Source organism: Protopterus annectens, chromosome 1.part0 (assembly GCF_019279795.1).
Source record: "Protopterus annectens isolate FY-2018-M chromosome 1.part0, PAN1.0, whole genome shotgun sequence".
NCBI classification, from domain to species: domain Eukaryota; kingdom Metazoa; phylum Chordata; order Ceratodontiformes; family Protopteridae; genus Protopterus; species Protopterus annectens.
The window spans coordinates 1,748,393,122-1,748,419,149 of record NC_056725.1 but is presented as its reverse complement, the minus strand read 5'-3'; the positions used below and the strand labels follow the sequence as shown (position 1 = coordinate 1,748,419,149).

The following is a 26,028-nucleotide window of genomic DNA, read 5'->3' as shown; positions in this document are numbered from 1 at the left end:
CTAAAAAGTTGTCCCATAAAAATAAAAACAAAACTGACTGCATACATCCAAAGTGTGTAGAATGCATTCTCCTTTGTTCTGGTAGTTTGGAAAAAAATACCGGCAAATGCTTGGGCTGAGAACAATTAGTTTTGGAAGCCACTTTAGGCAGAAAGGAAGGTCAACTCTATCCTTACGAAAAAAAAAAGATATATGAAAAAACAGAGGACGAGGCATGGAGTTCAGAAACACTTCATGCTGACGTAACAGCCACCAAAAGTAATGTTTTAAAAAATAAATATTTAAGCTCTGCAGTAGCAGAAGGTTCAAATGCAGGTCTGGACAGGGCTTCTAAAATGATATTCAAATCCCAAGGGAGGCCGAGTCTTCGATGGGAGGTCTTAAATGAAATGTCCCTTTCAGAAATGTTTTGCATACCTTTTGAGAAGCTAAAGAAGAGTTCTGGAACCCAATGTGGGATGCTGAGACAGCCGCTAACTGTACCTTGATAGTAGAAAAAATAGATTCTGATGTAAACAAGGAAGACAAGAATTTGAGCATATCAGCCAGTGGAGCTGTGAATGGTTCTACATTATAAGACTCAGCCCATATACCAAATATCTTCCATTTGTTGTGATACACCTCTCATGAAGACTCCTTCTGAGAGGCTGTAAGGATATGCAAAACATGTGAAGGGAGGGAAGAGTCCCATGCCATCAATGGAATAGCAGAAGCAAAACAGTGAGCTTCAGGTTGGGAAGGTATGGGTGAGGTTTCCCAGACAGGTGAGACATCAGATACCACACTGAGTTTATGAACTAAGGGGGTTCCTTCGCATACAGACTTAAGATATGGAACCAGATCTGCCTTGGCCAAAAAGGGGCAATTTGAATGACGTTTGCCTTGCACAGAATGGCTTTCTGTATGAATTTTGATATTAAAGGGATAGGTGGATAAGCATAGAGTAGTCCCCAAACCAACGACTGGACAGTGTGTCCCTTTGGTTCTGTCCATGATGAGGGAGGATGGTGAAGTAACTGCTGCACTTGGTGTTGTGAGGGGGTCGCAAATGAAAATTGTCCTTGCTATCACTGGAATAGGGACCACTAGTAAGGAAGGAGGAAACTCCAGCTCAACCTGTCTGCTGGATTGTTGAGTCTCCCAAGGACGTGTGTTGCAATTCGAAAGTGGTTAGAGACCATTGCTCACTGCCATACTCTTATGGCTTTTATCAGAGAGTGGGTAAGCCCTGGTTTCCACCAAACAATTGACATTTTGTCTGTGTGGGTGTTTCTCTCTCCTACAGTAAGCCAGTTCTGAAGTTCTTGCAATACAAGGAGAGCTGTCCTCACTTCTAGTATGCTGATGTGAAGACAAGCCTCTGATTCGGATCAAGAATGCTGTACTATTTTCCATTTGTAATGCCCCCCCATCTAAGGGATGATGCATGCGTGGTTACTACTACTACCGAACAGTTGAGTTGAAAGGGTCTTCCTTTTGTTATTAGCACATATTAAAGCCACTATTTCACAGGAGTACCATGTGAAGGTGTAATCCTGATAGGAAGGGACAACAAATAGTGTTTCTGAGATTATTCAGTTTGGAGTACCTGCTGTAGAATTCTCATGTGATAACAGGTGAAGTGAACCATGAAAATGGCCGCTGCCATTAGCCCTAAAGATCTTAACACCATCCTCGCTTGACAGAACTGCTGTCCTTAATGAAGTGATTCTGTCTTATGGCAGTGTAATCTGAGTAATAGTGTCCAAATAGCATCCCAGAAATATTATGCATTGGGCTCTAGATTGGATTTGGGCAGACTTACTCTGATGCCCAACATTGCACAAAGATGTAGTAAATAATCTTTTACCTGAAGAAGAGACTCTCTAGAAGTGGCATCCTGGAGACAGTCATCCAAGTATGGAGGATCTTGAATCCCTGTAGCTATAGATGAGCCGTGACTACTGTCATGCAATTACTGAACACCCTAGGGGCTGTGATGAGATCAAATGGCAGGGTCTTAAACTGAAAGTGACTGGCTCCTAATTTGAAGTGTAGGAAACTCCTGGACGACTCCTGTATTTTTATGTGGAAGTAAGCATCCTGGAGAGTACATCCATTCATTCTTCTGATGACACAGAAGAACAGCTTGCACCATAACCATTCTGAAGTGTCTTTTTGAAAATGAATGGAAGTTGTTTGTCTCCTTTAAAACCAAAAGGAAAAGTAAAACAGTAATCTGTACTGGTCTGCTAGGACCTCCAGGGTGACTCTTTTCTGCAAAAGAGAAAGAACTTTTCCTGCAGTGGCCTTTGCCTGACAGGGTGAGACATCAGGCAGAGAGAATTGGAGTGTAAGGGGTTGTTCCAAAAACGGATTCCAATAACCTCAGGATATTACCTCTCTTATCCATCTGTCTCCTGTGATGGTGAACCAGGATTGAGGTGGGGGGAGGAGATGTCCCCCGACTCTCTCCAGAGTGGAACAGTTGAGCAAACCTTCAGGGATTTTAAGATTGCCTGAGAATGGCCTCAGAATCCCTGGTGCTGCAGAACTCCTTGACCTCTGGACATGTGTCCACTGAAGTGGCAGCCTCTGCCACAGCCATCTTTGTCAGAAGAGGAACCATACTGACAGTGAGATTTCCTAAATTAAGAGTGATTAAGCCCCTTTCTGGTTCCTGAAAAGGTGGGCTGAGGTGACTTGAAGTGGGTGCCTTTCTGTCCTGTTTGCTTTTCTGCATATCCTCTTTAACAGCTCTACCAAACAAGGTGGTAGCTTTGAAGGGTGGCATCAGTAAAGGACACTTTAAAGTTATCCACATAATCACATAAATAGAGCCAGGTGTGCCACCTCATTGGAATGCCTACTCCAGCTGCTCTTTCTGATCCATCTGCAATGTTCTGAAGAAATTGCATGGATAAATTAGTGATATTTGAAATAGTCAATAAAGTAGTGGTAAGTGTTTCTGTGACTCTGGAGTGATAGGGTTCTTCAGAGTGGATATGGCTTGTTTTGCTAGATCCGCCTGGGACCTGGTCATATAAGTGACATAGTTTATGGCTCGTATCATAAAGGAGTCAGAAGCATACACCTGCTTCCCTAGCCTCTCCAAAGCCCAAGACTCCTTTGTTGGGTGGATGGATAGAATGAGTCCCTCTGGCAACTCATTTTTGGTGGCAGATGCAAAATTATGCAGTCTACTGGTGATGGCTTTGCACAAAAGGGTTTGCGATGCTACTATTGCTACTATTTACATATTCACACACACATTATATATATATATATATATATATATATATATATATATATATATATATATATAGATATAGATATACACACACACACAAACACACAAAATTACAGACCTACACAAATATTAAGATAAAGCGTATAACTATCAGTAAACAGGCAAAAACAGAAAGGCTGAAATGGCAAGAGGGCGGTTATGAAGTAAATTAGAAATGCACTAACTGTATCTAATTTCTAAACTTTCTAAGAAAAGAAATAACAGTACGGAAGCTTAAATGACGAATAAGTCAGGCAAACTAGTGAAGCATTACAGTTTTTTAATTAAAAAAAAAATAAATAAAACTAATTGGACCACTTGACAGTCAAGATCAGTGCATCTTCTATAAGAGGTGGCAAATGAGATCAGAGTTTGTTAAGGGAAAGCAGGCCATTTGTGGAAAAAAGTCAAGGAAGGACTCAAGGCTGAAGCACTAGAGAAGCTGGAATGGATCCAAACTGGCACTCAAGGACCTATATGACAGATCAGATGGACTAAATGAATAGGATCTATTTTTTATAACAGCACTGGAGCACAAAAACGTTTAGCACAATAACCTGGACAACAGAAACTAGAAAAACAACTATAGAACACTGAAGTGGATTAGCTGGTAGATAGATAGATATCCTGGTCTCAACGACTTCATTAGCATTAAACCTTTTCTACAGTTAGGCTGATATTGGGTTTATTGTATTTATTGTGTACACAATACCATTATTTAATATTTAGATAGTTAAGAAACGCATTTACATTTTTAGTAAATATTTATATATCAGTTACTGCATGTAGCATAGGTTTTGTAGATCAAGTTGATATCCATTTATTATGGATATAGTATATAGTTTATGCAGGCAAATTTATAATTATTTTTAATATATTTTAGCAATTTTATGTTTTTGATTTGAACATATTAAATGCATTATTTATTATGTACATAGAACTAAGCGATATTCAAATGCATTATATGCTATTATTTAAGAAATTAGTGCTGTGGCTTTAAGTATTTTTGGCACAATTTTTGAAATCACAATGTAACAGTTACTATAAATTGGTTCGATTTGAATGGATACATTGTTCTGAAGAAGACTGATGTTGTTCAGTTGAAAGCGCTTAACTCAGTTCGTGTTTTATGTCTTTTGCTGTAATAAAGTAAACCACTTGTACAAGCAGCGTATTTTCCTCAACCAGCTAATCCACTTCAGTGTTCTATAGTTGTTGTTCAAACCGTATTGTGTCAGTTAGAAACTAGAAAAAGGTGTAGCCAAACCTAGGGAGCTTATGACAAGAAAAATAACCAGAGCACCTGCATAAGTATTAGATACTTCAAATATTTTATGAAAAGTTATAGAAAGTAGAAGAATGGGGAAACCAAGAAAAGGCACAAATTGAAAAAATTATGGAAGATTTGGTTATACTAATGATAGAGGTCAACAATGAATTAATAAAAAAACAGTGATCATCAATCTAGAGGGTCTCCAGGAGCAGGCAGTATTTCTGTGGTAATTTAGAATGTAGGAGGGAAGATAATATCAAAGATCTGCAAGGTTTTCTTCACTGTGGGGCGGATACTGAATTCTTGAAAGTAGTGGTGGCGGTACTACTAAAAGAGGGTAAAGAACTTTCAGATCTGGATTTATACAGACCCATTTCAATTTCAAATCATGACTACCATTCTCTTAGTTGACATTCTACAAAGATATTACCAAAGCCAAACTATGTAGATCAATGTGGTATTTTGGAGGGGAAGTAAACTTTCAATAACATTGACAGAATAATGATGGAATGCAAAAATTAAGGAATTACTACTACTGTTCACGAGTCTGGGTGCAAAGAAAACATTTGCTAGGAACAGTTGTGAGTTTACAACTAGGGCAATGGTAGCATTTCTGTTCTGTGAAAGAATAACAGGATTAATAAGGAGGAAATATGAAGGGACAGAGGCAGGTATTAAGGCTGAAGGGCTCGTCTCTGACAAGCTATGTTTGAACAGAAGAACCAGGCAGATCTGAAGAAGGCTACGTTCGAAAACGTTAATCCTTGCTCTGGTTTGTTTTTTGTTTTAGTAAACTCTATTATTTGATTATCCGTAGTGGTACTTCCGTTCCTATTTCTACATGTTACACGAGGTTAGGAAAGCAGATGTGTGCCAGACTCAGAAGACAACAAATAAGTCCCAGAATACATGGCCAATTACTATTATTTTTTACATATTTTGTCCTTTTGAGTATCAAGTGTTTTAGGAAAGATGAGAAAACCTTAAGCCTACATTTGGTGGTAAAAAGAGAAAGGCCTGACTATAGCGCAAAGACTAGAGTCTGACAACTGTCTCTGGCACTTGTCAGCACAGGCAGGGAGGATAGGCATTCCCATCCAAAGTGGGGGAGAGGCCCTGGTTCTCACTCGGCTTGCACCAGTTTTTTAAAGATAGGTCTCAGTTGTAGAGCAGAGGCTCATTTAAAAGTGGTGGCTTATGTACAAAGGAAGTGGATGTGGCCAGAGCTATGATAATAACTCCTGTCAGCACATGTAGGGAAAAATAGGTATGTGGACACCAGGAGCCCCTGTTGTCCCTTGTTATGACGCGAGTGCTATCACCACCAGAGATAGGGTTAGGACATAAAAATAAAAATGCTGCCAATGCTAGGATGCCAGTGAGAAGACAAAGTATCTTCATATATGCCTGGATGACAGCACCCCCTATGAAGTACAGTACTTTTGAGCAGCACAACTTGAGAAATCTGAGCAGCATATGTTGCAATGCAGAGCAAGGTTCTATAAATACTGCTCAGTGAGTTTAGAAGATTTTAGGGACTATGTATAAATTGCATTCAGATTTATGGATAGGTTTAGTCACAATAAGATTGGCAGTCATCACTGCGAACCACTTTATTGCAAAAAAAAAACTAAAAGTGAAGATAAGTAGGATTTTACAGATGAGGAGATACGAGACCTTCAGAGTAATGAGACCTCAAGAGAATGCGTCCAGTGTGGGGTGCAGCAGGGAGTCACACACCTATCTACTTTACTGCATTTGGAATTTCAAACAGGATGAAGAGGTAGTTAAGGTGGAGTATTACCAAAATTTTCCAATTTATTGTTAAAGTTGCTCATCTGAAAAATTACTTTTCTGTGAGTCCCAATAAAACATTTTTAATTAAGGGAATGTACAGTTGTGTACACTTACCATAAATGTAGATGTTCAAGTGTATTCACTGTTGCAGCCATCACATTTGGGTTATCTGCCTGCAGGTAGCCCTCAGCCGGCCTGAATACCAGAGTCTTCGGATTTCTGTGTTGGATGCTGTCACTTCTTCCCTGACGTCAGGTCGTCAGGGGTATAAAAACATACAGCAGACGCCATTACATCAGTTTTTCTTGCCCCAGATGTCAGGTGCCCCCACAATAGGAAGCAATTATATGGTGCGGTACACCTCCATCAAAAAGCAAATACACAAGAAAAAATACATATACCAAAAAGAAGGAAAGGTAAAGCCAAGAGAAGTCAGGGGGCTGGAGGGAGGGTAACCAGGACTGCAACAGTGAATATACTCGAACATCTACATTTATGCTAAGTGTACACAACTGTACTATGTTCTTCGTGTTTCACTGTTGCAGTCATCACATTTGGGTTGATTCCCAAAGCTAAGGAAGGAGGAGGAAGTTAAAGAGCATTAGGGCCAGCTATTAAGCCCTGCAAAACTGCAGTGGCAAATCCAGCTCTAGATTTAGAAAAGATAGCTATGTGGTAATGCTTGGCGAAGGTATGTGTACAGAGCTCCAGGTAGCAGCTTCTAGGATGTCCCTAGTAGGGAATCCTCTGAGAAATGTCACAGAGGTAGAGGCAGCCCTGGTGGAATGTGATCTTACCCCCTGTGGGGTAGGTTTTCCATGGTGCTCGTAGCAGAAATGAATGCAATGGGCTATCAATTTGGAAATGGTTTGCTTTGAAATGACCTTCCCCTGCAGCAAAGCCAACTAGCAGCCATTCAGATTTTCTGAGAGGCTTGGTCCTGTCCAAATAGAATCTGAGTTGTCTGTGCACGTCCAGAGAGTGCAGTATTCGTTCCCCTTTGTTTTGTGGATTAGGGAAAAAAGTAGGTAAATGAATGGACTGCTTTAGAGCCACACTAGACACCACCTTGGGCATAAAGGATGGATTAGTTCTGAGGGAAACCCTGTCTGCATGGAAAATAATGAAGGGTTCCACTGCCATGAGGGCCTGTAATTCAGACACTCTTCTTGCTGAAATGATGGCTAGAAGGAAGGCTGTTTTCCAAGAAAGAAATTTCAACTCTGCTGTTGCAGCTGGCTCAAAGGGGGGAAGAGTGAGCTTTTCTAATACAAAGTTAAGGTCCCAGGCTGGAGTGGGAGCTCTCCTGGGGGGGGGGGGGTCTTAAATTTTTGGCCCCTCTAAGGAATTGTTTTAGCAAGGGGTGATAGAAGAGGTGTGGCTCAGTACTATAATGTGCTGAAATGGCAGAATCATGAATTTTAATTGACGAGAAGGATAGGCCCTTGTAGAGCATTTCTGTTAAGTACTCTAGAATATGAGGTACGCTGGGCACCGATGTGCCCATCCCCAGAGCCTGGCTCCAGGAACAGTATCTTCTCCACTTTTCAGCATAGGATTTTCTAGTACTAGGCCTCCTTGCCTCCAGAATGACATCCAGCACCTGCTTACTGAGGAATGCTAGAGGAGAGCTCAAGGAATTAGCCAGGCTGCAAGGTTAAGGTTAAGTCATTGTGCCAGGGCTTGAAGGGTGCAGAATCTGGCCCGCCTGCTGGGACAGCAGGGAAGGGGTCTGAGGCAGGTGCCATGGTTGTAACAGTGTCATACTGCGCAATAGGGGGTACCAGTGCTGGAGTGGCCAGTCTGGTGCAATCAGCATTGTCTTTGGCTTGTCCTGTTTGATCTTTAGTAGAACCTTCAAGAGAAGAGGCAGATGGGGAAAGGCATAAACAGAGAGGCTTTTCCAGGTAAAGGACAGGGCATCCACTTTCCAAGCTTGACTGTGGGAAGTTCTTGTGCAGAATTTGTTCAATTGGTAGTTCTGAGGGGAGGCAAACAGGTCTACCTCTGGAGTCCCCCATTTGTTCCTCAAGAGGTTGAATATTTTGGGTTCTAGTTTCCATTCGTGTGGGTCCATGAGATTTCTGCTTAAGTCGTCTGCCAGAGAATTTAGTTTGCCTGGCAGGCATTGTGCTTGTAGGTGTACTTGGAAGCTCAAGGCTGTGTTCCACAGAGCCATGGCTAGTCTGCAGAGAGGGTACGAGTGGGTTCCCCCTGCTTGTTTATGTACCACATAACTGTGGTGTTGTCTGTCTTTACCAATAGTTGTTCTGGAAGAATACGGTCTTTGAAGGCTGTGAGAGCATTCTGTACAGCTAACATTTCTTTTTGATTGATATGCAGGTGCATCTATCTCGGGTTCCATTTGCCCTGAATGCACTGCCCTGTCATGTGAGCCCCCCCATGCATAGTCTGATGCATCTGTTGTCAGGGTTTGGGCGGCAGGGGGTAGAGTGAAAGGGAGTCCCTTGTTATGGTAGCAGGCCTCTGCCCACCAAAGGAACTCTGTCTTCATACAAGGAATGATAGAAATCATTGTTTCCAGGTCCTGTGAATGTTGACACCACAGGCTTTTTAGATACCATTGGAGTTCCTCATATGCAGTCTTGCATATGGAATTAGTAGAATGCTAGAGGCCATGAACCCCAGAGCTTGCAGTATTTTCCTTGCAGATAGCTGGGGTTTTGTGGCCAACAGTTTGAAGTAGGTTGTCAAATAAACTTGTTTCTCTGGAGTGAGGAATGCCATCTGGGAAGTTGTGTTCAAGCTTGCTCCCAGGAATACAATCTGTTGGCAGGGTACTAGGTGAGATTTCTTTTAATTGATGGTGTGACCCCAAGGTTAGAAGTTTATTTACGAATGCCAGGTGTTGTAAAAGCAAGTCCTGGCTTTCTGCCTGAATCAGACAATCATCCAAGTATGGGTAAAGTCTGAATATTTCTCTACCTGCAAAAAGCAATGGCTGGAGCTAGACACTTTGTGAGCACCCTGGGCACAGTAGATAAGCCAAAGGGAAGGGAAGCCAAAGGGAAGTGCAGAGAACTGAAATTGCATGGAGCCCACCCTGAAACTTAGGTACTGTCTGCAGGATCCTCTTATTGGGATGTGCAGGCAAGCTTCCTTTAAGTCTAGGCTTGCCAGCCAGGCATCCTTGGCTAACATAAGAAGAAGCTGTTGAAGAGTTAGCATTTTGAATTTTGGAACCAGCAGAAAGGTGTTGAGAATAGAGAAGTCCAGGATAGGACACCAGGAGCTGTCTTTTCTGGGTACCAGAAAAAGTCTTGAATAAAAACCTTGTCCCCTTTGTTCTGCTGGGACAGGCTGAATAGCCCTGACACTGAGAAGAGAGAGAACCTGCTTTTGGGCCTCCACCCATTGATTTGGGGGTACGTCTGGCCAACCATTTGGGGTTGGTAGTGCATGGAAGTGGAATCTGTATCCTTGGGAAACTATGTTCAAAACCCATTTGTCCTGGATAATGAGTTTCCAGATTTTTGCATGCAGTTCGAGCTTTCCTCCTAAGGAAGCAGGTAGTTGAGCAGGACTTAGAAGGGTTAAGGTTAAGTCATTGTGCCATTTTTCCGTAGAGGGGTGGCTTACTACTCCCTCCTTTGGAAGTGGGAGCCCTCCACTGCTTAGATCTGAGCGTAGCCTGAGACTGTAGCCTAGGTGGTCTGCTGTTCCTGGGTTTGGACTGAGAAGGCCTGGAAGGGGCTGGAAAGGACCAGTTCTTTGAAGGCCAATGTCTACTGAATCTGGGAGGCTGTACTTGTAAGAAATCTTTAACAGTTTGCATAGATTTAGCTTTTTCCTCCATCCTTTTGAGGACTTCTTTTGCTTTGTTGCCAAAAAGGCAGTCTTGGTTTAAAGGAAAATCTAGTAATTTAGCTTTAACATGACCTGGCAAGTTTTGTTCCTTAAGCCAAGTATGCCTTCTCAGTACAGACCCAGTGACAGCAGCCCTGCAAGATGCTTCTAAAGCATCAAAACCACACTGCAAAGTATGTTTACCAACCTGTTCTGCAGAATGCATTAAATCTTGCAATTCTTTGTGTTCAGCACAGTCAGGAATCAACATCATTTTCTGTTTAAATAGTCCCATAATATGCTGCTGATACTTTAACATATGAAACTGGCAATTTAAAGCTCTAATGGCCAAAGTAGCAGAAGTCTATACCTTCTTACCCCATCTGTCAAGGCTCTAGAATCTCTATCAGAAGTGGTAGGATTTTTGGCAGCAGTAGCTTTAATGCCTTTTGGTCCTCGGGAAATAGTCTCTGGATCTGCAGAAGGATTATTGAAGAGGAACTTGTGAGAGTCAGTTACTCTGTAGTACCTGTCAGGTTTTCTGGGAGCTGGAGGCAAAGTGTCTGGGGTAAGGTTAGATTCCAAGAAAGCATCATCTACAATGTCCAGAACAGGAGGGATAGCTAAAGGTCTGTGTTGAGGCAGGAGTAAGAATTCCCTAAGTATCTTTTTGGACTCAGAGTAATCCTGGCTTTCTCAGCAGAAATACTCCCTAAAAGTATGCAAGGTTTCACTGGAAGAAAAATCTTCTGGAGGGGAAGCAGAAGGAATGGAATCCTCTGCATCAGAATCCTCATAAGTAGATAAGGGCAAATCCTGGTAATCAGAAAGAGCAGAAATATCAGTTTCCTGATCAGAAGAATCAAAAAGAAAATCAGTTCAAGGTCTCAGAGGGGGAAGGCTGGCTTTCCCTAATTAAGGTAATAAGGTCTTCAGCCATTCTAAGCATTTGTTTTTGAGGCATATGGGCCTGACCCTGCGGTTTGGTCGTCAGTTTTCTAGGCATAGTGCGAGTTTTTGGCCTGGGGAATTCGGAACTTCTGGATGGAAACGATGATGTCAGTTTAATATGAATGTCTATAGGCCTGAATATACCCTGAGAAGCCGGTGCCTGCACAGCGAATCTGGACCCATCCAAGGTAGAGACATCCACAGGTTCCATAGTCGAAGAAGCATGTTGTGGCATACCAGACTTCGAATGGGTCTCAGTAAAGGCCTGCGAATCTGAAGTAGCGGGTATCAGGGGCTGCGAAAGCACCTCACTGTGTACCGGTGGACTGGCGACTAGCTTAACGGAAGCATCATCGGCAGTTTTGGACCTATGCGGTCTGTCTTTATCCTTACTTTTTTCGAAAGATCGGTAGTTGGATGGCTTAACAAAGCCATTTCAGAGTATGTAGATCAAAAATGAAAGTAATTGGCTGCAAGAATGTCCCGACGATGAAGAGTTCGGGCGTTGAACAAGGCACAAAACCGACAGCGAGGGACGTTGTGGTCTGGGCCTAAACAAGGGATGCAGTAAGAATGAAAATCTTTATGAGGTATTTGCTTTCCACAGGTAAGACAATTGTTAACTTTTACTGACATTGGTTGGAGCAAGAAAAAGGATCCCCAACGGGGTACTTATCTTTTCTGACGACTTCGGGTGTGAAACTCGAAAACGAAAAAAATCAGGAGATGGCCGACTGGCACTTGCGAACTGCTTCTGCTTCCAGCACCACACGGAAAGAAAGACTGATGTAATGGCGTCGGCTGCATGTTTTATACCCCTGACATCAGGGAAGACGATACAGCATCCGAAGCAGAAATCCGAAGACTCCGGTATTCAGCCTGGCTGAGGGCTACCTGCAGGCAGATAACCCAAATGTGGTGACTGCAACAGTGAAACACGAAGAACATCAGCAGAGAGATTGAAATCTGAAATGAAGGTTAGGGCTGAGATCCATGAAGGAAGCTAAATTTACTGATTACTTAGTATTTATTTCTTTATTTGCATTTGTTAACCATGGAAGAGCACTGATCCAGACTGACCATTTTCAGACTCTATCCACAAGCACTTTCCAGTTAAAAAACTTATTCAGTAACACAGTCGGCAAAAGAACTTGTCATATAATTTAACACTCTGTCAAATCTGTCCAACAACTTGGCTATTCTCTTCCTTAGTCACTAAAAAACATTTTTGCTTTTAATATTATCACAATACTATGAAGTATAAGGCTTTTAAGTCCTCCTTGTGTAAACTTTAATACAGTTAAAATGCGATTACAATAACCATCTTTTAGTCAGAGAAGTACCTCTGACTTTACGTTGTATGAATATAGTGACATTTCTTTAATCTTCATTGACATTTAGCATACATTAAATCTTTGGAAACTCACTTACCTTGAGGAGTGGTGGGCTGTCCCAGCCTTGAACACATTCTCTTTCATTATCATGTTAACAAAATGTGATACCAGCCTAAAGCAACTAGCAAGAAATAGCAGCTTACCATTTGGAAAATGAGGTCTCAAAGGTATTAGTTGGATTTCTAACATTACACTTGCTGGAATTTTTGTAAAATATGAGGTATGAGGTAGATATATTTCTGGAAATCTATCTGGATAATAAGTATTAAATGCAATGTTAGTGGTTGTCAGTCAGTTACTGCAGAGAGGCTCCTCTGTGAAATCAATAACCTACTTTCATTTAGAATTTGGGCTGTAAGCCAGCCAGTGAGGAAGAAGTAAGACTTGCAAAGAAAAAGGCCGTCTTGTGTCTTCTGGTTGGCGGCGAGGTTACATTTTTGCATTGCCTGGCACCCCCCACCCAGGGAATTTGATCTGGAACTGGCAGTTAAAATAACAAGGTAAAGACAGATGCTTCCAACAGGGCAAGTGCAGGGAACATTCATTTGCTTCTTAATGTAATGTCACTGCACTCTTGCTGTGAGAGGTGGCTTGTAGGTAGGGCACAGTGTGAAAAAGCCCCAACCATATAGTGCAACAGCCATGAGATTCTACCACAATAACTTCCCCTTCTGTGGGGCATACATCATTTTTGGACAGACACCTGAGATTCGCTCGACCTCTGGTACAGAAGGGAAATTGCAGACCTTTACTTAGAACTCAATCTGAATCAAAGCTTAATACATAAAAAATGAACTATTTCTGTTGCATGCATTTATTAATGTGAAACATGTTAACAAGTCTGCAGATCATGTTTTTAATATAAAACTCCACCTACAAGAAATACCTTCCACCAAAGCATATTGCAGTTGTGTTCGATGAGGACACAAATGAGCAGTTGTCTGCATTCTAAGAAAAATGTTTAAATGGAAACTGTACTGAATCAGTTTTGGACATGGCTCTGTGCACTAACTTACTGCTGCTAGAAAATCCTGGTGATTGATCTGTCTTACATGGATATAAAAGACATTTTTACAAAACTTGAAAGATACTTACATCAACAGGTATGTACTTTGCTTGACACACTGACGCGCGTTTATCACATTCAAGTATAGGATTCAAAGGACGACATACATTTATGTAATACTTCTTCAGATTTGGTGAATTTGAGGAGTCCATTACAACCCAGTTTTCTCCCTCATTTTCTTCGGATTTGGATAAACTGAATTAAGAAAACATTAGAAACATTATGCACATACTTCCACAAAATAACTGCAACAGCATACACATGGCATGCCACATTCCACCTAGGAAGGCTACATCACCTGCAACAAGTTAAAAATGGCAATTATATGAACAATATATATACTAACTTCTGACTGGTTAAGCTGAAGTAGATCAACTGGACACTTAAAATTACATCACCATCTACTCTTTTTCTTTTCAGTGCTATTTTTTTCTGAAAAAAACAAAGCATACAACTGATCTACTTTGCTTGCATTCCTAAACAAAGACATGACAGTCATTATAAGACAGTACAAGAAAACAAGGCATAGAGGAATAATACATTTTCATATGTTCTGGATCAAGTAACCACATCTATGAAACCCCAAGTAAAGGCTTGGGATGTACAGGACACTTTCAGCTGTACCCTTTAGAGACTACGCACCACCAACTTTTGTCACTTCCAGTCAGCTGTATACAAGCTGCATGGTTCTAACCACTCTTTGTATTTTTCCTTCCTTCACTGCTGCAAATGGTTGCAGGAACACAGGAATTTCACCTTCAGAATGCTTTCTTTTTTCTCCTTGGATTATATGACTGTGGAATTCATATATTTATGTAAAGGAATGTGGGGTGCAGGGATGGTTGCCCCCTCCAAAAATGCAGATTTCATTACTTATACATTTTGTGCATTGTTGATTTCACTGTAGAGTTTTTATCATCTGCAGTAATACTCCCATCACATATCTGGCTCCCTTCTTCAGAGATTACAGGGGGCAGGTTCATCTTGTAACTGCCTGGAGAGATGGAGACACGAGAGCCTGTCATATTGGTGGAGTCATTAAACCAGTTTTTTTGTATGCTGCCCTACTGCCCCTGGCCACAAATATGCAATGACATCAGTGCATGTACAATACAATACATCTTCTTACATCTTCATTGTGCTTAAGCTGTGCTAAATATATCTTAGGGCTCAACCACTGAATAATAAAAGCATAACAAACTTCTAAATGTCCTCTCTAAGCCGAGTCTTTGTCAGTCTACTCTTGCCTGGTTCCAAGATTACCTATCTGGGCACCAGCAAGCAGTATGTTGTCAACAAATTCTAACACCTCTCCTTCCTGTGTCCCTAGTTGATTCCCAGGGCTCTATATTAGACTCCCTACTCTTCTCAATATTTACAAATAACCTTCATTTCAGCCCCACATGCCTCAGACATCCAGTATGCAGATGATGCGAAAGCGATATGCGCTGCTACTACCATACATGAACTACAAACACTAACACAAAAGGTTCTTCCTAGCAGTAGAAACATGGCTAAAAACTCCCACCTAACTCTGAACCCCCAAAAAACAAACTCATGGTATTATAGCCCACTAAAACCTGTACCCATCACCACATTTAACATTGTTTCAACAAACAACACCATTCTCTCACCCTCACCTCACACCAGCTGAAATTGATAGCAACATGAGATTTGACAACCAAACCATAAAAAAAGTATACAAAAACGTGGTACACCGTATAGGAACAAGCAGTATTTTACAAAAAAAACACTAAAGCTACTACTGCCCAATCCCATCTGATTTCAACTCTACTTTATGCATCTCCCATATGCACTAATTTAAGAAAATCTGAGTTAGCAAAACTAGAATCCTGTTACAACAAAACTGCCAGGTATACAGCAAACTCACCCTTTAGATCAGACCACTGTGCAGCACTCAAACAACTCATTTTGGCTAGAATTCCACTGACTAAACTTTCTCTCAGATGATACCGATATTTCTACTACATTGACTCTAACACCATAATACAACAGGGTTAAGGAAGAACAATTAACCTACAAAATCCCGGTCTGGTTTTCAATTCAAAGTTGTATAATGTTGCATTTACCTCTATTTCACTATACTATGATCTTGCACAGGGTATTACACCTGACTCTTTAGAGAAATTCTGTAAGTTTTATTGTTGTATGGACTCTGCTTCACTATTCTGTGATCTTGTATTTGTAACACACTGTATATCCAAATGTAATCGAATGTTAACCTGTATTTATTATGTGGAGCTTTTCTCCTCGGGTCTCCACTGAAAAAGGACGCATCTCCATTCAGACTTTCCTGGTGATTAAATGTAAAATAAATAAGCAATTAGTAATGCCCTCCAAGGTGTGTGTTAATGTCTTATTAACACCCGCCCAGGGGTGTAATGAGGCCTGATGCCACAGGCATGGGAAAATAATTTTATTTACTGTGTTTCACTTATCAGAAATTCAGTGCTTTGACCTACAAATCCGTTAAGACATTTCGGTTATGAGCAGAATTAATATAGTATACATATATAGTAATCAAATATTGAATACAGTACAGTTTCGAACACTTACCATAAATGTAGATGGTCGACTGTATTCACTGTTGCAGTCATCACATTTGGGTTATCCCAGCCAGGGTAGCCCTCAGTCGGACCGAATCCCAGAGGCTTAGTATTTCTGCGTCAGTTGCCATCGCTCCAGGACTGACATCAGGTCGTCAGTATTATAAATTAAGGCAGCAGATGCCATTACATCAGTTTTTCTTGCCCTGTCAGGAGCCCCCAAGGGGGAGCCAGGTTATGGTGGAAGAACACCACCAGTAGAAAAGTAAATACCACAACTGCCTTGCAAGGATAGAGAGAGAGAGAGAACCAAGGGGGGAGGAAGGAGGGAAAAGAACAGTTGTGTACACTTACCATAAATCTAGATGTTCAAGTGTATTCACTGTTGCAGTCATTACATTTCGGTTATCTGTTTGCAGTAGCTCTCAGTCGGCCTGATTAACAAAGTCTTGGGTCCTGCGTCGGTTGCTGTCCCTTCTTCCATGACGCCAGGTCATCAGGGGTATAAAACATGCAGCCGATGCCATTACATCAGTTCTTCTTGCCCCAGATGTCAGGAGCCCCCCCCCCCTTATGGGAATCAATTAAATATATAATACAAGGATAAACCTCCAACAAAAAAGCAAATACATCAAAAAGCTTTTTGAGCATAGTAAGTGAGAGTAGAGGTATAGCCAAAAGAAGAAAGGGGGCTGGAGGGAGGGTAACCAGGACTGCAACAGTGACTACACTCGAACATCTACATTTATGGTAAGTGTACACAACTGTACTATGTTCTTCGTATTTCTCTGTTGCAATCATTACATTTGGGTAGATTCCCAAAGCTAAGGTAGGGAAGTGGAATTTAACTAGAATTAGGACCAGCTATAAGGCCCTGCAAGACTGCAGTGGCAAAATCAGCTCTGGATTTAGAGAAAATTGGCAAATAATAATGCTTGGTGAAAGTATGTACAGAACTCCATGTAACAGCTTCTAGGATGTCCCTTGTAGGGACGCCCCTGAGAAAGGCTGTAGTGGCAGATGCAGCCCTGGGTGAATGGGGTCTGATGCCCTGTGGGATAGGATTTCCATGGTGTTTATAGCATAAATCAATGCAGTGGCCTATCCATTTTGAAATGGTTTGCATTGAAATAGCTTTCCCCTCTGTCCCTGCAGCAAATGCCACCAGCAGTTCTTCAGATTTCCTTTGAGATTTAGTCCTGTCCAAGTAGAATCTAAGTTGTCTGTGCACATCTAAGGAGTGCAGTATCTGTTCCCCTTTGTTCTGTGGGTTAAGAAAGAAGGTAGGTAAATGAATGGACTGATTAAGAGCCACACTGGATACCACCTTGGGCATGGAGTTGGGATTGGTTCGGAGGGACACCCTGTCCACATGAAAGATGATGAAAGGCTCCACTGCCATAAGGACCTGTAATTCAGATACCCTTCTTGCAGAAGTGATTGCTAAAAGGAAAGCTGTTTTCCAGGAAAGGAATTTTAAATCTGCAGTAGCAGCTGGCTCGAAAGGAGGAAGAGTGAGTTTCTCCAAGACAAAGTTAAGATCCCAGGCTGAAGTTGGAGCTCTTCTGGGTGGCCTTAAATTTTTGGCCCCTCTGAGGAACTGCTTGAGCAGTGGGTGAGAGAAGAGTGGAGGCTCTGTGCTATAATGAGCTGAAATGCCTGAGGCATTAATTTTGATGGAGGAAAAGGATAAGCCCTTATGAAGCATCTCAGTCAAATATTGTAGAATCTGAGGTAAATTGGGCACTGCTGCGCTCATCCCTTGAGATTGGTTCCAGGTACAAAATCTTTTCCATTTTACAGCATAAGATTTTCTAGTACTAGGCCTCCTAGCCTATAAAATGATATCCATCACTGATTTACTGAGGGGTGGTAAAGGAGAGATTAAGTAATCAACCAGACTGCTAGGTTCAGGGTTTGCGGCTGAGGGTGCAGAATCTGGTTCTCCTGCTGAGACAACAGGGAAGGAGTCTGAGGCAGGTGCCATAGAGGCAAGTGTGACATACTGCACAAGAGTGGGGTACCAGTGTTGGCGAGGCCAGTTTGGTGCAATTAAAATCATCCTTGGCTTGTCCTGTTTGATCTTTAGCAGTACTTTGGAGAGCAGAGGCAGAGGAGGAAAGGCATAAACTGATAGGTTTTTCCAAGTGAAGGATACAGCATCCACTTTCCAAGCTAGCTGGTGAGGAATCTTTGTGCAAAATTTGTCCAATTGATGGTTCGGGGGGGGGAGGCAAACAGGCCTATATCTGGGCTCCCCCATTTGCTTGTCAACATGTTGAAAATCCTTGGCTCCAGTAACCACTCGTGTGGGTTCATGAGATTTCTGCTTAGTCCGTCTGCCAGTGTATTTAGTTTTCTTGGCAGGAATTGAGCTTGTAGATTCACTTGGTAGCTCAAGGCTGTGTTCCACAATGCCATGGCTAGTCTGCAGAGGGGGTAAGAATGAGTACCACCCTGCTTGTTTATGTACCACATCACAGTGGTGTTGTCCATCTTTACCATTAGTTGTCCTGGAAGAATGTGGTCCTTGAAGGCTGTCAGTGAATTCTGTACAACTAACATTTCCTTTTGATTTATGTGCAGGTGCATTTGACTTGGGTTCCATCTGCCTTGAATGCACTTCCCTGCCAGGTGAGCCCCCCATGCATACGCTGATGTGTCTGTTAAAATTTGGGCAGCAGGGGGTAGTGTGAATGGTAGTCCCCTGTTTTTGTGGCAGGCCTCTGCCCACCAAAGGAACTCTAGGCATAGGCAAGGTATGATTGGAATCCTTGTTTCTAGATCCTGTGAATGTTGACACCATAGGCTTTTGAGATACCATTGTTGTTGCCTCATATGCAGCCTTGCATATGGAATTAGAAGAATGCAGGAGGCCATGAACCCCAAGGCTTGCAGAATTTGCTTTGCAAACAGCTGGATTTTTGTGGCCACTTGATTGAAGTAGGTTGTCAAATGAATCCGTTTCTCTGGCGTGAGGAAAGCCATCTGGGAAGTTGTATTTAAGCTTGCTCCCAGGAATGTAATTTGTTGACAGGGTATCAGATGTGATTTATTTTCATTTATGGTGTACCCCAGACACGTCAGTACCCTTTGAACAAAGGCCAGATGATTCAAAAGTATGTCCTGGCTTTCTGTCTGAATTAGACAATCGCCCAGGTATGGGTATATTTGAATATTTCTTTGCCTGCAAAAAGCAATGACTGGAGCTAGGCACTTTGTGAATACCCTGGGTGCAGTAGATAAGCCAAAGGGCAGTGCAGAGAACTGATAGTGCATGTAGCCTGCTTTGAAGCGTAGGTATCTTCTGCAAGACTCTCTGATAGGGATGTGCAGGTATGCTTCTTTTAAATCTAGTGTTGGTAACCATGCATCTTTGCCTAGCATAGGAAGCAGCTGGTGAAGCATCAGCATTTTGAATTTTGGAATCAGCAGGAAGGTGTTTAGAGTAGAAAGGTCCAGGTTTGGACGCCATGTATTGCCTTTTCTGGGTACCAGGAAAAGTCACGAACAGAAACCTTGTCCCTTTTCCTCTTCTGGTACCAATTGAATAGCCTCCATGTTTAAGAGAGAGAGTACTTGATTTTGGGCTTCTGCCCACTGATTTGGGGGTAGATCTGGTCACTCGTTTGGTGTTGGTAAGGTATGGAAGTGAAATCTGTATCCTTGGGACGTAATCTTTAAAACCCATTTGTCCTAGGTAAAGAGCCTAAAGGAGCATTCAGTTGGGAAGTGCTTGGAAATTTTAAAAGCAAGTCATTGAGACAGTTTTCCATAGGGAGGAGTCTTACTACTCCCAGATTTCGGTGTGGAAACCCCACACTGCTTAGTTTTGTGTGTCCCTTGGGACTGAAACCTGGGGATTCTGCTGTGTCTGGGTTTGGCTTGAGAAGACCTGGAAGGGGCCGGAAAGGACCAATTCTTAGAGGTTCAGTGCCTACTAAATCTAGGAGGCTGAACTTGTAAGAAATATTTGATTGTTTGCATAGATTTAGCTTTATCTTTCATCCTTTTAAGAACTTCTTCAGCCTTGTTGTCAAACAGGCGGTTCTAATTTAAGGAAGTATCCAACAATTTAGCTTTAATATGATCAGGCAAAGATTGCTCCTTAAGCCAAGCATGCCTTCTGAGCACAGTAACAGCAGTCCTGCAAGAGGCCTCTAATGTATCAAATCCACATTGCAAAGTATGTTTTCCAACCTGTTCAGCAGAATGCATTAAATCCTGTAATTCTTTATGTTCAGCACAGTCAGAATCAACATCATTTTCTGTTTAAGCAGTCCAATAACATGTTGTTGATACTTTAAAATATGAAACTGGCAGTTTAAAGCCATAATGGCCAAGGTTGCAGAAGTGTAAACCTTCTTACCCCATCTATCCAGAGCCCTGGAGTCTCTATCAGAGGGGGTAGGATTTTTAGCGGTAGAAGCCGTAATGCCCTTGGGTCCCTATGAAATAGTCTCTGGATCTGCAATAGAATTTTTAAAAAGGAACCTGTGAGAATAAGGAACCCTGTAATATCGGTCAGCTTTTCTGGGAGCAGGAGGCAAAGAATCAGAAGCCAAACTAGATTCTGAAAAGGCATCATCAACAATATCCAGTACAGGATAAAAAATATCTAAATACTAAAGGCCTATGCTGAGGCAGGAGTAAGAAATCCCTAAGCCTCTTCTTTGAATCAGAAAAATCCTGGATTTCCTACTGGAAATGTTACCTTAGAGTATTGTAAGGTCTCACCAAAAGAAAAATCCTCTGGAGGGGAAGCAGAGGGAAGAGTCATCTGCATCAGAATCCTCATAAGTAGATAAGGGCAAATCCAGATCATCAGAAGAATCAGAATCCTGGTGAGAAGATTCATAAACAGTTTCAGTCCTAGTTCTCTTAGAAGGGGGAAGTTGGCTTCCCCTGATTAGAGTTATAAGATCTTCAGCCATTCTTATCATTTGTTTTTTAGGCCTAGAGGCCTGAACATGTGATCTGGGCATCAGTTTCTTAGGCATGGTTTGAGATTTTGGCCTAAATGAAGATGGAGGCGTCGGTTTAATATGCAAGTCCGTAGGCCTGAATATACCCAGAGAAGCCAGTGCCTGCACAGCGGCTCCAGACCCATCCAAGGTAGAGACATCCACAGGTTCCACAGTTGAAGCATCTCGCAGCATACCAGACTCCAAATGGGTCTCAGTAGAGGCCTGTGAGTCAGAAGTAGCAGGTATCAGGGGCTGCAAAAGTGCCTCACTGAGTACCAGCGAACTGGCGACTAGCTTAGGAGAAGCGTCATCAGCAGTTTTGGACCTTGGCGGCCTGTCTTTGTCTTTATCTTTATGTTTTTTCGGAATCCCGGTGGTCGGATGGCTAACCGACGACATTTCTGGATAATTAAACCGGGATCCGAAATATTTAGAGGCAGATATATACTGACAACGGATAGTGCACTGATTAAATAAAGCATAAAACCTACAGCAAGGTACGTCGTGGTCAGGGCCTAGGCAAGGAATACAGTATGAATGAAAATCTTTGTGAGGTATTTGCTTTCCACAAGTAATGCAATTATTAACTTTTACTGACATCGGTAAGGAGCAAGAAAAATTTTCCCCAACAGGGAACTTAGGTTTAGTTGAAGACTTTGGTTCTGAAACTCGAAAAAGAAAATTTCAGAAGTCGGCCGACCGGCACTTGCGAACTGCTTCTGCTTTGGGCACCACATGGCAAGAAAGATTGATGTAATGGCATCGGCTGCATGTTTTATACCCCTGATGACCTGTCTTCATGGAAGAAGGGACAGCAACTGACGCAGGACCCAAGACTTTGTTAATCAGGCCAACTGAGGGCTACTGCAAAGCAGATAACCCAAATGTAATGACTGCAACTGTGAAACACGAAGAACATCTAGGTGAGATAAAAGGAAATTCTCTCATTTCCTACCTACAGGTCTTCCTTTACTCCATTACAGGTCTTCAAATTTATGTCTTGAATCACACCACTGCGTGTCTTGACTATTTCACATTCCATGCTGAGTCAGCATATCTGGTCTACGGGCCAGCTCCAATTTGATCTGCATAGCATATAACCCATCTCAACTTGCCAAATTACCATAAACCCCACATATATAGCCCATTCCTTCAACTCTCTCTGGTACTCCAGCGATATGTATATCTTTTTTCCACAGACTAGATATTCCCTGTCCATTGTGTTTTTTCAATACTTCTACCTCAGTCCGTAAAAGATATTTTTCCTTTAAGTTCATATTCTCTGTAGCAGCTCCTCAATGGTTTCAGCATACAACTTCATAACATATACCATCCCTGATGGCACACCAAGAGTCCTCGCTAACTCTGCCATCATATATCTTTTGTGCGACAGTGCTTCATCGGGGTGAGTCACTACTTCCTTACCCCTCCTTCCTCTTCTCCACTAAACTGGCCCTCTAACTCCTTTCCTCTGCTCTATCCCTCACTGCTGTCCTAGATTTACCTACCCACTCTTAGCTTATACTGCCCTCCTCTACCCTTTTTCCTTGGAGTTTTTTCTTTTTTAACTTCTCACTCTGTCCCTCTCCTCTGCATTCTACCCTCCACTCCACTTCTCTGTAGATCTTTCTTCCCATTTTACTCTCTGTGAGACTTACCTTACTATATTCACTCCTTACTGATTGTCTTCCTCTCTTTCTCCTCCTCTGGCTCTTCCCACTCCGTTCGCCCTGCGAGCTCACTCCGCTCCCCTACCCTGCCCCCAAATCCCACCCGCCGCTAGCACATCTACATTTATCCCTCACTAACTCCTCCCACCATTCTTTTTCACCACTCACAATCTTTTATCATCTCTTCTTTTCCTCCATCTGGTAGCCAATCCCAACCACTCTATAATTTTCTCCTCCTACTCCTCCCTTTTCTCTTACTCCTCCCCTTCTCATCTCACTTAATCTTCCCCTCTCCTATTCCACTTTTACTCCCCCTTACCACTCACTTTCGCCTCTCCTTCTCTAAGTTTGAAACTTCATTTCCTATTTTTCTCACTTCCTTCTCACCCATTCCAAATATGCCCTCCACAACCCTCTTTTCCTACATACTCCCTTGCTCCCTACTTATCTTACTAATTCCTACCTATCATGCTACTTCATACTCGTCTAAAGCCCCCCCCCTTATATACCGCCTTTTCAAACTACCCCACTTACTCATCCACAACCTCTTCTACTCTCACATTTTCACTCCCTTACCCCTCTAAACCTTCTACACCTTTTCCAGCTCAAACTATTCTCTACCTCTTCTAAAAGATCCTCTCTTACACCTCCACTCTTCCCAAACATCTCCCTTCAATCCAAACTCAAAAGGCTAAAACTTATCTCTTGTAATATCCTAGCCTTATCTGGAGATATACATCCTAACCCTGGCCCTTGCCTCACTCCTAGCAACTCAATCTCTTCTTCCTCTTCATCCCCTACTTTAACCAAACTTCTCCCCCCTTCTCCTTCTTCATCTCCCTCTCATACCACCCTTAAAATCTTCACTATCAATGCCCAGAGCCTCAACAACAAAATCCACCATGTTCATGCTTGGATCAACCTCAACCAACCTGATATCTTAGCCATCTCTGAAACTTGGCTAAAACCACATATCTCTGATTCTGAAATCCTTCCTCCAGGTTTCACATCCTCAGGAGTGACCGCTTAAACAAAAAAGGTGGAGGCTCTGCCCTTATCTACTCTAACCGTCTATCCCTAATCCCCCTGCAAATCCCAACCCCACATTATAAAAACACTGAAATAACAGCAGGACTACTTCGACTTAAACATAAAACATCTGCATTATTTCCTTATATATACCTCCAGACAACAATAGCTCAACCCTAGAAAATATTCTTCACTGGGCCTCATCTGAAATAAAGTATGAAACCTTCATTCTTGGCGATGTTAACATCAACTGGAATAAAATCAACACACCCACCCCCTCCCTAACTATTAACCTCTACAACGTCACCCAAGTAATACATTCTACCACCTATCTTAACAAAATCCACCCCCCAGGGTCCATCTTAGATTGGATCTTAGTCTCTCATCCAAACAAAATCTCTCTCTCTGGTACTTCCCCTAACACCTTCAGCGACCATCTCCCTGCATACATCCATCGCTCTACTAACTCCTCCCAATACCAACATCATTACATTCAAACCCGTAACCTTAGCAACTTCGACCCCACAACTTTCTCTAACATTTTTAAGAAAATCAACCGGCAAATCCTAAACTCTCTCCCCCTTCACAATGCTGTCGAGCACTTTAACTCTATCTTCCTAAACACGCTCAACTCCCAAGCCCCCCTAAGAAACAAGCGAATCAAAACCAATTCTGCTCCTTGGCTTACCAAAGAGACTAAAAATTCCATGCATCTCAGAGACAAATCCTGGAAACTTTATCAAAAAACTAAACTGCCTACTGCCTGGCTCCAATACACCCAACTCCGAAACCAAGTAAAAAGGTTAATCACCTCAGACAAAAAAATCTACTACAATAAACTTCAATCCAACCATACTAAAAACCCAAAACAATTCTGGAAATCTGTTAACTCTCTTCTCCATCCAGGGTCAAGAACTAACCCCTGCCCTGATCCAAATTTAACTGACAAGGAACTGAGCACTCACTTTAATACCTTCTTTACAGACTCTATAGCTAAGCTAACCAAAACTTTTCCAAACAAAAATCCTCCCAACTTCCTCAACCCCACCTCCAACATCCCTAATAACCATCCCTCCATGTTCCAGCTCAAACCAGTTTCCACAATGTATATAAAAAAACTCTTATCTAAACTAAAGCCATGCTCTAATGCCCCCAACAACATTCCCCCCTCTTTCCTCAAATATGCTGCTGAAGGTATTGCTCTCCCGATTAGTATCCTGATCAACCGATCCTTAAAACAGTCTTATGTACCCAAACTTTGGCGTTCTGCCTACATTCTTCCTCTTCAAAAAGGAGGCAAAAACACCTCCATTTCTAACTTCCGCCCCATTGCCCTACTCTCCCCACTATCTAAAATCCTAGAAAAATGCATCCACCACCAACTTTTACCCTACTTAACTCAGAATCAGCTACTCACACCCACCCAACATGGTTTCCGTCCCGGCCACAGCACCATAACTGCCCTACTAGCCTTCCTAGAAACTATCAATCAAGCCCGAGATACCGGACTTCTTGTATCAACTATTCTGCTAGATCTTTCCAAAGCCTTCAACACCATCTCCCATAAACATCTTCTCTTCCATCTCTTCAACCTTAATCTCTCCCCCAACACTCTATCCTGGTTCTCCAGTTACCTTTCAGACAGATCTCAGGCTGTCAGATGGAAAGCCTCCACCTCTTCCTTCTTACCCACACCCACCGGCGTTCCTCAGGGGTCCATCCTTGGCCCCCTGCTTTTCAACATCTTTATAAATAACTTTCACACTGCCCTCCCTGACACTACAGTCATCCAATACGCTGATGACTCCACCCTAGTTTGTTCTGCCTCCAACCCTTCTGAACTTCTGTCCAAAACTCAAAAAGCTTTCTCCACTACTGAAAAGTGGATGCACCAAAACCATCTCTCCCTTAACTCCAATAAATTTAAAATACTAATTTTCCTTCCTACCAAGGCATCTTCCTTTAACAAAAACTCATTCAATGTCCAAAGCCTAACCAACACTCCTATAGAAGTGGTCCCTTCCGCAAAACTCCTTGGCATCACTATTGATGAACAGCTCAAATTTGATCTCCACATTCAACAAAACATAAAGAAAACCCACCAAAAATTAGGTATGCTCTACAGGAATAATCAATTTCTTTCTAACTCCTCTAGGCATACCTTAGCCATCACCTACCTCCTCCCTTCTCTCCTTTAAGGTGCCCCACTTCTAACTAATCTTTCTGCTTCCAACACCTG

General features: G+C 42.2%; 1 protein-coding gene across 1 annotated transcript in view; it reads right to left on the bottom strand.

The window, feature by feature from the left end:
* Nucleotides 1-26,028, bottom strand: part of IGF2R (insulin like growth factor 2 receptor) — a 2,372,344-nt gene that overhangs the window by 1,317,536 nt on the left and 1,028,780 nt on the right. Inside the window, exon 18 of the mRNA XM_044074918.1 lies at nt 13,586-13,751. Within this exon, the coding sequence (XP_043930853.1) occupies nt 13,586-13,751 (166 nt within the window). The remainder of the gene's footprint in view (nt 1-13,585; nt 13,752-26,028) is intronic.